At 45.6% G+C, this 13,748-nt stretch overlaps 1 protein-coding gene across 1 annotated transcript; it reads left to right on the top strand.

The window, feature by feature from the left end:
- Positions 1 to 3,476: 3,476 nt before the first annotated feature.
- LOC123232253 (growth/differentiation factor 15-like) lies at positions 3,477 to 5,673 on the top strand. The gene is made up of 2 exons (XM_044658645.1): positions 3,477 to 3,822; positions 4,461 to 5,673. The coding sequence occupies exons 1-2, from the start codon at positions 3,477 to 3,479 to the stop codon at positions 5,186 to 5,188; spliced, it is 1,074 nt and encodes a 357-aa protein (XP_044514580.1). The 3' UTR covers positions 5,189 to 5,673.
- Positions 5,674 to 13,748: the final 8,075 nt, after the last annotated feature.

Raw genomic sequence — 13,748 nt, 5'->3', positions numbered from 1 at the left:
TTAATCAAGCACTAAAGAGTTTATTGAGTACTTAGTATGCAGCAACACTGTTCTGGGAAGGAATGATTCAACAAATTTGTGTAAGTTGACTGTTAGTGGCCAGGTACTGGAGCTGGCATCAGGAATAGAGACAAAAGCCAGCCAGTCTACCTCTCTCCTCAAAGTACTTAGCTGATTGAAGGGGCAGCCACTGATCTAGGAAAGAACACTTAACATGCCTCCGTCCTAACTTCGTCTATATATCGATAGGCCAGTTGATTTCTCTTCCATCACCTCTATTCTAGTACCACCATCATCAGTTTCTTAAGAGAAGAGGCCACAAGGTCCCTTGTAGGTCTGACCTTCTAGGTTTAGGGTTTTGAGATTCATTCCAGTTGCCATTCCACAGCATAATATCCCCTTTCTGCTGATGTTCCGAGTTTTAGAGTATCTTCCAAATTTGCCACTCAGTGGTCTATATTTTAAGGTCCCTTCTGCTCTGACAGTCTATGGCAACATCAGGGCCTTTCCACTTCTGACATACTAAATGACAGGACCTTCCAGCCCTGAAATTCTGTTCTAAAGGTCTATGTTCTTCTAGTTCTAAAGATCTATGTTCCAAGATCCATTCCAGCTATGATGTTCTGTTCCATATTCTAAGATTCTTCCCAATTCTGACACCCCAGATTCTACATTTGAAGATTTCTTCTAGTTCTGACATGGTATAGTGAAGTGATGGTAAACCTTTTAGAGACTGAGTGCCCAAACTGCAACTGGAACATCCCATGTGAGCTTCCCCTTACCCCAGACAGAGGAAGGAGGAAGTGCTCCCATTGGGCTGCTGGGCAGAGAGGTGGGTATTGTGAACAATGTCCTCAGGTGTGTGTGGAAAGAGGGAAGGGAGCAGCCCCCTCCAGTACATGTACCATAGGTTCGCCGACATGGGTGTAGTGGATAAAATGCTATCCTTAGAGTCAGGAACATCTAGGTTTAACTTCTTCCTCTAATCAATCCTGGCTGTATGACTCTAGGCAAGTACTTTAACATTTCAGTGGCCACAGATAATTTTCTAAGCATCCAAATTACCAAATAGTTGCTGAGAAGCATTAGTAGATGGAGGAGTTCTCTATACAAGTCCAGAATCACACACAGACCCCCCAAAGTCTTTTCCTTTCCAGGCAGGCTAAGTTCTATAGTCCCTCCCAGTGCTAATACTCTATATACTAAGTACCCTTTCTATCTGACAGTGCATGTGAGGCCCCTTTTCAGTTTTGATATCCTAAAAGTCTTTATAAGTTCTTTTGCAGTTCTGGTATTCCATTCATGTTCTAAAACTCCTTCCAGCTCTGATATTACTTGTTTTGGGGTCCTTTCCATCTCTCACCAGCTGTGTTCTGTGATCTCTTCTAAATGAAACATTATATATTCTAAGAAGGTCCATTCTCCCTATGACAATCCATGTTCTATAAAGCCACTTCCTACCCAAGAATTTCATGTTCCAAGTTTCCCTCCAGTGGACAGTCTATGTTCTGAGGTCCTTTATCACTCTGGCATTTGGATACTTCTATGTACTGTATACACACATTGTTGACCTTTCTTCTCCTTTCTTTTTTCTCTTTCTCTCTCTCTCTCTCTCTCTCTCCACTCCTTTTCTCTACTTCACCCTTTCTTAGAACAAGCCCAATGGAAATTCTCTCACCCCAAAAGCTACCTGGTCATTTCCCAATCAAACTGTTAAATGTATTCCCCTGGGCCAGAAAAAGAGAGAACTCACACTGGGGGGAGGGGGTCAGAGTCTAATGTTAGGGAGGCAGGGCCAGAGATGAGATGATCTCATTTACCGTGACCTCCTAAGGAAAACAGGCATGCCTTTGAACTCATCTGTGCCCTTGAACCGTTTCCAGGTTTGCTATCGGCCAAAATGTGAATGAGTTCAAATCCTACTTCTTTATATTTTTAACCCTTATCTTGTCTTAGTATCAATTCTAGGACAGAAGAGAATTGATAGAGCTAGGTAATGGCAATAGAAGTTAAGTAACTTGTCCAGGGTCACACAGAGTGGAAGCATCTGAGGTCATATTTGAAACTAGGTCTTCTCTACTCCAGGCTTGACACTCTATCCACTATACTATGTAGCCATCCCCAAATCCTACTTCTGATGTTTCCTACTAAGTACCCTTGGGTCTCAGTTTCCTCGTTTGTAAAATGGACTAGATAACTTTTAAGAGCTCTTCCCATCAGTCAAATTTGGCCTCTGAGACTTAACTATTTGTGTGACTTTTGGGCAAATCCCTTACCTTCTCTATGTCTCAGCTTCCTCTTCTATAAAATGAAGTGTCAGACTAGATGACCTCTAAGGTACCTTCTAGCTTTTAATATAGAATCCTAGGATTTCTATGCTGTCTCATTCTATATACTTTTTTTCTCCCACCCAGGCCCTGTCTCCCCCCCTTAAGCCCATTCCCCAAAAAAACTCTACTGTCAACTGGTTTTTTTGGGAACCCCAGGTTTGTCCCTGTCCCCTAAGAACGACCACCCACCCACCCACTCAGGGAAGTCCCAGACTCACCTGTTTCAGACTGAACAATAGACCTTAAAGTATTTTACCATCCCAATTTAGAGAAGATCAGCATGCAATCAAGTCTTAGGTATCCTTTTTGTCTTAGTAGTTTCTCCCATTGTATCAGTCCTCTCGGATTTTTCATTTCCTGGTTGCCATGGTAAAGCCAATCAATCATACTTCCCTGTCCTAGTTTCCCAAAGGGTATATAAGACCCCCATGTTCTATTATTCTTTGGAGAATCATCTCCTGTCCTGATTCTCACCAAAACATTGTTCCCAGAATCCCAGAGCCCTTGGCTTTGTCTGGTTTTTAGGGACTTGACTCTATGTGGCCCCCGAATATTGAACACTATTTCTTTCCTGATTAAAGATTTAGTTTTGCTGACTACTTTAGTAGTTCTGTGTTTTCCCATGTTAATACAACTGACTGGCTAAATTGGGCTGGGTAAGTTTCCTCTCTGGCTCTGTTTCTTCTCTGTAACATAAAAAGCCTTTTACATCCTCTATTCTAATACTCCATAGGAACCAAAAGGAAGAAGGTACTGGGGAGTTAAAGTGGAAGGAGAGAGAGGGAGGAAAGAGTCAAAAGTTGAGCTCTCCGGGACGTGTTCCCATGTCATCCTCTCTCTCTCTCTCTCTCTCTCTCTCTCTCTCTCTCTCTCTCTCTCTCTCTCTCTCTCTCTCTCTCGCCCTCTCCCCGTCTCTTCCTCTCTCTCCCTCTCTCCTTCTCCCCGTCTCTCCCTCTCTCCCTCTCCCTCCCCCTCCCCCCCACTCCCGAGAAGCCGGAAAGAGGTTTTGTTTACTCCCCAGCAGAGGCGGGGCGGAGAACCTGAGAGGGGCGGAGGAGGGCAACAGGGACGGCAAACTCCAGCCCAATATAAGGACAAGTCGGGTCAAGCCCATTCATTCTCCTCCACTGCGGTCCTGTTTCCACAATGGTGAGTTTTTCCATGTGCCCCATTCAACTGCGGCTCGTTTCACCGCTTTTGCTGTTGCTGCTGCTGCCGCCGCCTCCCTCCAGTGGAGCGGAGCCGCAACCGATGCACCAGGAACGCAGCGCGGAGCTCGAAGCTATACGCAGCGCCATCCTGGGAAGGCTTGGGCTGTCCGCGCCTCCCAACGTCCATCCCCGCCTACTCAGTGCCACGGAGGTCCGGAGGCTGCAGCGCCGCTATGAAGAAGCACTGGCCCAGCTGAGGACCAACCGGAGCCTGGAGGAGACAGACCTACACCGTAGTTCGGGTCCCAGTATTCCTAGGGTCCAGATCCTGGCGCCCAAAGGTAAGGGATCTGGTGGTCCTGAGCCTAGCCGGCATAGGAATAGAGAGGCAGATGAGAGGATGGCAAGGGTACAGGGAACCCAGAGAACTCTTAAAAGAGGGGGAATGCAGAATGGCAAAGCTGGCAGAGATCTTAAAACTTTCGAATAACCATTTTTTTTAAAAAACTTTTTTGACGCAAGAGGAAACTGATGTCAAAGAGAGAATCAAAGCCAGGATTAGATGTTAAGTATCCGTACTTTCAGGTTCCCGGCTCTCAGCATCTCTGCTCCCCGCTCCTAGCCGGGAGAGGAGTCTCTGGGGCTCCGACTGTGCCAAATGGCCCATGGGGATTAGGGACCTAGGTGTGGAGGAAAGGGGCAGAGATGCCTCTGAGATCCTACGGTCACTGTACAAAGCCAGAAAGAAAGGAGGCACTGCCTCAGTTTTACAGACATCAGAGGTACTGGGGGTGGGGGTGGTGAAGAGCTTTGCTGAGACTGGAAGCGGATTGGGAATTAGAAGCTCTATCTGTCCCCAGGTTGTCCCCAGGTGCTTTTGTGGGAAAGGGAACTAGAGCAGAAATCCGGCTAGGAGAAACCCCCGGGCAGAGTGGATAAACTCTCTAACGCCTTTCCCGCTTCCTCCCTCTTTCCACAGTGGAGCTCAGCCGAGACGCTTCCAACCTGCGCTTCCACCTGCTGCTGGACCGGGAGGCGCTGCCTGCGGAGATGCCAGAGAAGCCGCGACTGATGAGCGCCCAGCTGTGGTTGTTTCTGCAGCCACCTTCCCCGCCCCCTCGGAATGAGGGGGCCACCTCCCCTGTAGAAGCTGAAGTAAAAAGCCTGAGGTTCGACCTGACGCGGCCGCTGCAGCGCTGGCTCAGGCTCAGGCCAGGTGGAACCACTGCGCCCCAGCTGCGGCTGCCCCTGGCTCTGCCTCCCAGCATGGCCCAGGAGCTGCTCCAACAGCCCCGGGAACCGCGCGCCAGCCTGCGCCTCAAGTTCCAGGCCCCCGCGGGCAGGAAGAGTCGCAGGGTGCGGGCGCTGGAGCCAGATAACGACTGCAAAGAGAGCAGCGGGAGCCGCTGCTGCGCTCGCTCGCAGCGCGTGTCCTTCCACGAGCTTGGCTGGTCAGACTGGATACTGGCGCCTCGGGAATACGAGATGCGCTTTTGCGAAGGCTCCTGCCCGCACAACTACCGGCCCGCAAGCATGCACGCACAGCTCAAGGCCCGCCTACACAGCGTGGCCCCAGCCGTTGTGGGCCCACCCTGCTGCGCGCCCTCTGCCTATGAGCCCATAGTACTAATGCACTATGGCAGTGATGGGCAGGTGACGCTCACGCCCTTTGAAGATCTGGTCCCCACAACTTGCCACTGCGCATGACCCAACTCGCCTTGGGGGGAGGGGAGGCTCCTACCCGGCAAAGTGGAAGGGACTGGACATTAGCGGGATAGGATGGGCGGACATCCAGCTTCCTTTCTCCCCAGCCCAAGCAGGCAGCCCAAAGCTGACCTCTACACTGCAAATGCAGAGTGACTGAAGAACGAGTTCGGGTGGCCACCTGTGGTACCTGCTACAGCTATGGCCAAAGAGTGGAGCTGAAGGTGGCTGACCATGGCGTCTATGTTTCCTGCTTCCCTGGCTTGGGAGAAGCAGCCTTATTTATAGTCATATTTATCGTTAACTTATTGGGGCTGAAGGGATGGGGAGGGGGATTTGTACAACTCTTGTTGCTTGGCTTTTATTTATAATGGACACTGTTACAGAATGGATCCTCTGTTACTTTGAAAAGGGAATTAAAATATTATGAAATGAAAAGGCATTAAAAATAAATCCTAAAACTGAATTTCCTTGAGTTGAATCTTGAGTTGGGGGCAGGGGAAAGGTTTTGGTCAGAAAAGAAGAATGGGGGCAGCTGGGTAGCTCAGTGGATTGAGAGTCAGGCCTAGAGAAGGGAGGTCCTAGGTTCAAATCCGGTATCAGACACTTCCCAGCTGTGTGACCCTGGGCAAGTCACTTGACCCCCATTGCCCACCCTTACAACTCTTCCACTTAGGAGCCAATACACAGAAGTTAAGGTTTAAAAAAAAAACTGGAAAAAAAAAAAAAGAAGAAGAATGGTAGCCTCTACCTACACAGAGACCTAGCTGTGAATTTGGTCAATGGTTCTTAGTTTCATCTGTAAAAAAAATATATATATATATTCCTACCCAGCTGTTGTCAGGAAAAAGCCCTTAGCTCAAAGTAATGTTCTCCTGAAGTCATTATTCCTTATCTCAAATTATCTCACCCCTCCTCTAACATTCTCTCTCAATGAGCTCACAAAGAACTCACAAGGAACCCAAAATGGCCAGGAGGGGGATGGGCATCCTAGAACCCCCCCACCACTGCCTTTTAAAAATTTTTATTAAACCTTTTTTTTGTTGTTAACACACATTTTCTGCCACCACCAGAGTATTTATCTTCCTGTCAGTCTAGCGGAGAATAGTATAGTAGTAATGGAGATAATAGCAAAAATCCCTTTCACTGAAAATAAATTGTGGACCTGATTTATTCCAGTTAGAGTAGGCCACCAGATGGAGTTGTGAACTGATCCAATCATTCTGGAAGGCAATTTGGAATTAGGCCCAAAGGGCTTTAAAAGATTGCCTGCCCTTTGATCTAGATATACCACTATTGGGTTTGTACCCCAAGGAGATAATTAAAAAAGGGTTGTACAAAAATATTCATAGTCCCATTCTCTGTGGTGGGGAATAACTGAAAAATGAGGAGGTGTCCCTCGAATGAGGAATGGCTGAACAAATGTGGTTTATGATGGTGATGGAAGACTATTGTGCTTTAAGGCATGATGAACTGCTTGATTTCTATAAGAACTAGAAAGACTTCCATGAACTGATGAGGAGTGAAATGATCAGAACCAGGAAAACACTGTACACAGTAACTGAAACATTGTGAGACAATCAAAGGTAATTGACTTTGCTACTAAAACCAATGCAATGATTCAGAACAATCCTGAGAGACTTATGAGAAAGAATGCCATCCACATCGAGAGAACTATGGGAGCAGAAATGCAGAAGAAAAGATTATTATAAAAATGAATAATACAGAAATGAAAGAGGGGAGGGAGACAACATGAATCATGTAACCATGGGGAAAAAATTCTAAAATAAATAAATAAAATAATGGGGGGGGGGGAGTAAATCACCAATATAGAATAATCAAAAATGTGGTTGGGTTTTCCTAAGAAGCAAAGACAAAAGTTAAGCAAAACCAACCTACAAGGTAGCAATATCTAAAGCATATGAAATCAAATCAGGCCTCAGATACTTCCCAGCTGTGTGACCCTGGGCAGGTCACTTGACCCCATTGCCCACCTTTACCACTCTTCCACCTAGGAGCCAATACACAGAAGTTAAGGGTTTAAAAAAATAATAAAGCATATGAAACATTCTGCACCGGTGGTGCTTCCTAGCTCTCTACCAAGGAGTTATTTCATGTGATTCTCACCAACAATCCTGAGAGGTAGATCCTATTATAATTCCCATCTTACAGTTGTCAAAACTGAGGGTGAGAGACTTGTCCTAGGTCAAATGTCTGAGGTAGGACACAAATTCAGGTATTCCTAAATTCAAGTCCTATACTGTGTTATAAAAGAAGAGAGTAATCTGGATACTACCACTATTAGGCTGGTTATTAGTAGAAGTATTCCGAGATATTGATCTGAGGAAGCTTTGGTTTGGTTCCCTGATGGCTGGTGCAGGGACACCCGAGTCCTGCCACCCAGCTGGATGTTATAATAACTGCCCTTCTTTATAACAGTGCCCAGGCAGGATCCCTACAGGTCAGTGGATGGGTAACCCTTTCAGGTCCCACCTGGGGTTGATTGATTATGGGTTTTGGGCTCTATCAGCTTTGGATAACTTTCATCTGACTGTGTTGCTCCCTCCCCAGAATGGTAAAGGAATAACTACTCCAGGAAGGTACTTAATAACTTTATGTTGTTTAACAAGGGAAAGGAATGATCAGGAAAGGGTTGGGGAATAGGTGACCCTATCACTAAATCTATGACAATAATCCCTCAGGACTGTAGGCTGTTCAGAAATGCTGGGCTTGTTCTTCACCTCCTCTGGCTCAGCCTGGCCACAGCCAAACCAGAGTAAGCAAACTGCTTGGATGATGCAAATGTTGATGGTTTCTCTCAGCTTCTTACTGCTCGTTGTTGTGCCAGTCCTACAGCCTTCAGGAAATGCCACCCTTTACCACCCTCTTCTTCTTCTCCTACCCACTTCCCGGATCTCCACCACCCCCTCCCGGATTACCTAAATATCTAGAGATGGTTTAGGTGCCTAAATATCTAGGCAGGGGGTGGGGGGTTCAGAGAGAATCAGAGGATCCACGGACTGAACACAGGTCAATCAATGTTCAGGATCAAATGTCCAAGGCAAGAGTTTAGGCAAGGCTCAGCCAAAGCAAAGTCAAAGTCCCAAAAGTCAAGGGGTCCAATGGTCCCTGTCAGGGGGCTGCCAGGGTATTTATACCCTCTCTACCCAGCTGCCTATCCTCCTGTCCTCATGGCCTCTGGGAATATTCCGATGTCCAACTGCCTTCACCTGTCAATCAAGGTGTGACTCTCAACTCCCAGAGCTTGAATATGACAGCTGTGCCATCTAGCTGCCCAAAATATGTTGTCACTTTGTCTTTAGAAGAATCCTGGAAAAATAGGTACTCTGCCCATTTTACAGAGGAGAAAACTGAGATAAGTACAGGTTTGGTGACTCACCCAGGGTCACATAGCTAGTTAAGTTTCTGAGCAGGATCCAAACTCAGGTTTTTTGACTCACAAGTCCCACACACTATCCACTTTGACCCTCTATCCAGATTTAACCCTGGGTCCTCAAAAGCTGAGGTCTTCTTTGGTTGAGCCAACCCACCCGTACAGATTTTGACTCTGGACCCAACTGATGGCCCTTGGCTGTTCTCCAAAGATCACAGAAGTACAAAATTCTCCAACCCATACCCAAAGGGAAATCCTGCTGTAAGTTGCCTGACAAGTGGTCCACCTAAGTTCAGAGAAGTTCATCTCACCCACTTGGAATTTTTTGACTGAACAGCTTTGAAGACTGTCTTGGGAATACTCAAACTCATCATGCAATCACTGAAACATCTCATCACTAAGTTTGTGGTAATAAAGTTGTAGCAAAGTCAGAACTTGAAACCAGGTCTTACATGATGACCACACCAGGGTTTGCCTAAAGCTCATAAGGGGAAGGAGGAAGGGATGCACAAAGAGTAATGGAAGAGGGAAAAGTACATAGAAAGGGAGATGTGAATAGACAAGAGAAATCCACCAGTGAGGTGCCCACAAATGGAGGGAGGATGAACCAAAATGGTGCTTTCTACTCTCTGCACCCATCAGATCTAGATGGTAGGAGAGTCTTGAGGATCACAGAGCCCAAAGAAAAGATCACTGAATTGCAGGTGAGGTGAGAGAGAAGTGGTTTTATTTAACTCTTTTAACCCTTGCCTTCTGTGTATTAGTTCCAAGGTAGAAGAGCAGTAAGGACTAGGCAATGAAGGTTAAGTGACTTGCCCAGGGTCACACACCTAGGAAGTATCTTGATTCAGATTTGAACCCAGGACCTTATGTTCTCCAAATATGTGACATGAGAGGGGTGGAGCCAAGACAGAGGCTTAGTGGCAGCAAAAGCTGAAACAACTCTTTTTTTTTAATTATTTGTTTTATTTTTAGAAAAATTTTTCATGGTTACATAATTCATGTTTTTACTTTACCCTTCACCCCCTCAAACTCCCCACCCCCATAGCTTACTCGCATTTCCACTGGTTTTAACATGTGTGGTCAGTAAAGACTTATTTACGTATTATTGATAGTTGCATTGGTGTGGTCCTTTCAGGTCTACATCCCCAATCATATCCTCATCAACCCATGTGTTCAAGCAATTATTTTTCTTCTGTGTTTCCTCTCCTGTAGTTCTTCCTCTGAATGTGGGTAGCGTTCTTTTCCATAAATCCCTCAGAATTGTCTTGGGTCATTGCATTGCTGCTAGTACACAAGTCCATTACATTCTATTTTACCACAGTGTATCAGTCTCTGTGTACAACGTTCTTCTGGCTCTATTCCTTTCACTCTGCATCAATTCCTGGAGGTCTTTCCAGTTCACATGGAATTCCTCCAGTTCATTATTCCCTTGAGCACAATAGTATTCTATCACCAACATATACCACAATTTGTTTAGCCATTCCCCAATTGAAGGGCATACCCTCGCTTTCCAGTTTTTTGCTACCACAAAGAGCACGAAAAGCTGAGACAACTCTGACAATACCTCCAAACCAAATATGTGGCATGAGTTGGTAGTACTTTGCCCATAATAAAAACAAGTTTTTCATTTCTTGTGACGTAGCTAGACATCTTGGGTCTCTTACTTGCTTCAAGGTCCTCTCTTGATTTTTGTAGCCAAAGACATCAGACAGAGCTTTCATGGACACAGAGTGATCTGGGCAGTGCCAACTGCTTCCTGGTACCATGTATGCCAGTAGAGTGCTTCATTGCACATCTCCAATTTATGTCTTCTGAGCACTGGTATCTGAGGTCTCTGGGGTATATGGGGAGTTCATGGAGGAATAGCACCTCTGCCATGAGCGTTTGCCAAGTCCTTTTCAGAGCTGCTCATCCTCCTTTGGTGCCCACCTATCACCCAACTCTTACCTGGGGCTCCAAGATGCTGCAGCATGAGCAGTGACCACACCCCAATAAAACTGCCTCAGCAGATGGGCTAAACCAGGCTGAGGGTAGTCAATGGACCAAGAATCCCTCTGTGACTTAGGGGCAGGTCTACCCACGAAGGCAGCTGAAGCAGGGGCTGTGAAATGCTTAAAGCTTGGTCAGACATTGAAGACGCCAAAGTCATCCATTGCATCCCAGCCATCGCCAATCATCTTGATTTTCGTCTTGCCACTGGACTTTGATGACTGTAAGAGAGAGTGAGGCTGATGGCTTTTGGCAACTCGGCCTCACTTCAATCCAATTCATGCCAAAATTAAGACATCACCCCCTCATGCCATCCGTCCTCTTCCAAAAAGATGACAAACAACCTCTGAGGTCTTTAGAATCCCTGCCTCGTTTCTTGACTTGGATCACTTCTTGCAGTGTTGTTGCATCTGTTGTAATATCATTTCTGCTATGCAAAATGGAGAGCAGAATGATTGACATTTAACCATTTGGAACTTGGAATGAACTGGAGATTGGCATGAGCCAGCAAGGGAAAGACAATTACTGAGGGCAGTATAAAAAGCAGGACTTGGACTGAAGGAAGTCTGTTATCAGTAAATCTTGAAACTTACTTAGGCGGATATCATTTTTAGCCTAAGGATTATCAAACATATCCTTGAGTATCTGAAGGAAGAGGGATCATTCAAACTAAAAGTTAAATCGAAGTCATTTAGCGTTTATCCATAATTTAAGGCAAGATGAGTAGACCGAAGAACTGTGAAATCTGAATCACAGTTTATTCATTAATCCACTTATTTCTGGGACACTGTTATACTGAAGTTGGGTGTACAGTTTCTCTAGAGATCTATCTATCATCTCTGATAATCTGATGAGGACAGCTTAGTTGATAAGGAAATGACGGGACAAGGGAGATGATCTTGACTGTTAACTCATAGCTGCTTCTCCAAAGTGCCATTGAGTCACAAATTTATTATATAAGAAATTCAAACTCCCTTTCACCCAAAAGCACAAGGATAGTTCCCCACAACTACACAGAGCTGTATTTTTTTTTAAACCCTTGTACTTCGGTGTATTGTCTCATAGGTGGAAGATTGGTAAGGGTGGGCAATGGGGGTCAAGTGACTTGCCCAGGGTCACACAGCTGGGAAGTGGCTGAGGCCGGGTTTGAACCTAGGACCTCCTGTCTCTAGGCCTGACTCTCACTCCACTGAGCTACCCAGCTGCCCCCCACAGAGCTGTATTTTTAACAAAGACAACAAACAGGCTTAGAAGCTTCAAGGTGAAGATAAGAACCAGGCTGAACTTTCAGCTATATTTGTTATCACCAAGCCAAGTCTGAGAATACTTTTCTCAGGGGCAAATGCCCCAGCTAACTAAGGTTTCAGCCTTGGCTGCATTTCTGACCAAAGGGGAAGAATGTTAACCTCTTAACTGCTGATTTTCTAGGAACTTAAAGCTTTTCAAAAAGGCCACAATACTTTTCAACAAGAAATCACAAGGATAACAAAAGGGGTCAAAAGAGGAGACTCAGATTTTTATCTATTCTCTTATTGGCTTTCCACAAGTTTCATCTCAAATATACTTGAGGGGTCCTGAGTGTTTCACCACCACAACTACAGTGTGACACTTAAGGATTTCCATAGTCACTCAGCTTCAGCTCCTAATGCCATCAGGGCGAGGGAGATATATTCCCTTATCATAATATAACACTGTCCCTGCTGACAGTTGTCCACTACAGCAGTGACAAAGTAGATTGGCTCAGTGAAATAAGGATTCCATATCCTCCTGGCATAGAGGTCTCAGCTGGGTCAATATTTGTTCATGGCCCGGCTCTGTGGGTCTCACATGGAGCTTTCACCCCTTCCTTTGGCATTATCTTAGCGTTAGTGTTACATGGCTTGTAAGGTAGGGCATTTGCCTATTTCCATATCAGTCTTCCCTGGTTTATAGAGCATGCTGAAGTTATAATTAGCTAGTACTGCCACCTATCTCTGGCATGCACAGTCTGATGTGTCACTACTTGGATTGCAGCTGTTAATCGCTGCCAGTACCTAACTGGGATTTGGATCCACTTTGCCCACTTCAAAGCCCCAAACTCTAGCTTGGTGTCCAGAGTAATGAGCCTCACTGTCACTCAAGCCTCTGCCAGCAAATGTGGTTGCTTTCTGATGACCACTCCCTTAGCCCTCCAAACTGGCATCTGTAAGTCATTCTTTTTGTCTGGATGTGAGCCAGTACTGATGCATGGATAAGTCTTGGAAACCTTGTTCCCAACTATGGATCCATTAGTTTCTCTTTTTTTTTACCCTGACTTTCTATAATCAGTACTAAGTATCAGTTCCAAGGCAGAAGAGAGATAAAGGCTAGGCAATGAGCATTAAGTGACTTGCCCAGGGTCACACAGCTAGGAAGTATCTGAGACCACATTTGAACCCAGGACCTCTAGTCTCTAGGTCTGGCTCTCTCTCCACTGTGCTACCTACCTGCCTCCATCCATCAGTTTCCAAAGAACTTGGTGTCACTAGGTCATTAGGTGTGGCGATATATGCCTTTAATTTCTGTTACTCAGAGTCTCAGCTCCTGGGAGATGAATGAAAAGCTGATAGATTACTAGAATCTGGGAGTTCTAAATTGTAGGAAGAAAGCCAATTATGATTTCTCACTAAGATCAGCACTATTATTAGTCCTATCCCCCCCCCACCAACCCTGGGGGGGAAAGAACCATCTGGCTGTCTAAAGAGGGACAAATAGACTCAGCTCAGGAAAAAGGAGCAGGTGGTGAGAATATTACCACTAGAATGCATTACTTCAGGGGGCAGCTAGGTAGCTCAGTAGATAGAGAGTCAAGCCTGGGTTTAAATCTGGCCTCAGACATTTCCTAGCTGTGTGACCCTGGGCAAGTCACTTAGCCCCCATTGCCCAGTCCTTTCCCTTCTTCTGCCTTATAACGAATATATAGTATTAATTCTAAGACCGTAGGTAAGGGTTTAAAAAAATACATTACCTCCTCATCTTGCTTTCTAGAATCCCTTACTTTGTGCCTGAAGAGCTATTTTGATCCCTCCAGATCTCTCTCTAGAAATTAATTTGTATTTACTTACCTATGTGCATGTTGTTTCCCTAGATGGGGGCATATACTCATTGAGGGCGAAGGTTGTTTTATTTTTGTCTTTTTATTATAGTTCCTGGCACATA

This window comes from Gracilinanus agilis, chromosome 1 (genome assembly GCF_016433145.1).
Source record: "Gracilinanus agilis isolate LMUSP501 chromosome 1, AgileGrace, whole genome shotgun sequence".
Classification (NCBI taxonomy): Eukaryota; Metazoa; Chordata; class Mammalia; order Didelphimorphia; family Didelphidae; genus Gracilinanus; species Gracilinanus agilis.
This window is presented reverse-complemented; position numbering and strand designations above follow the sequence as displayed.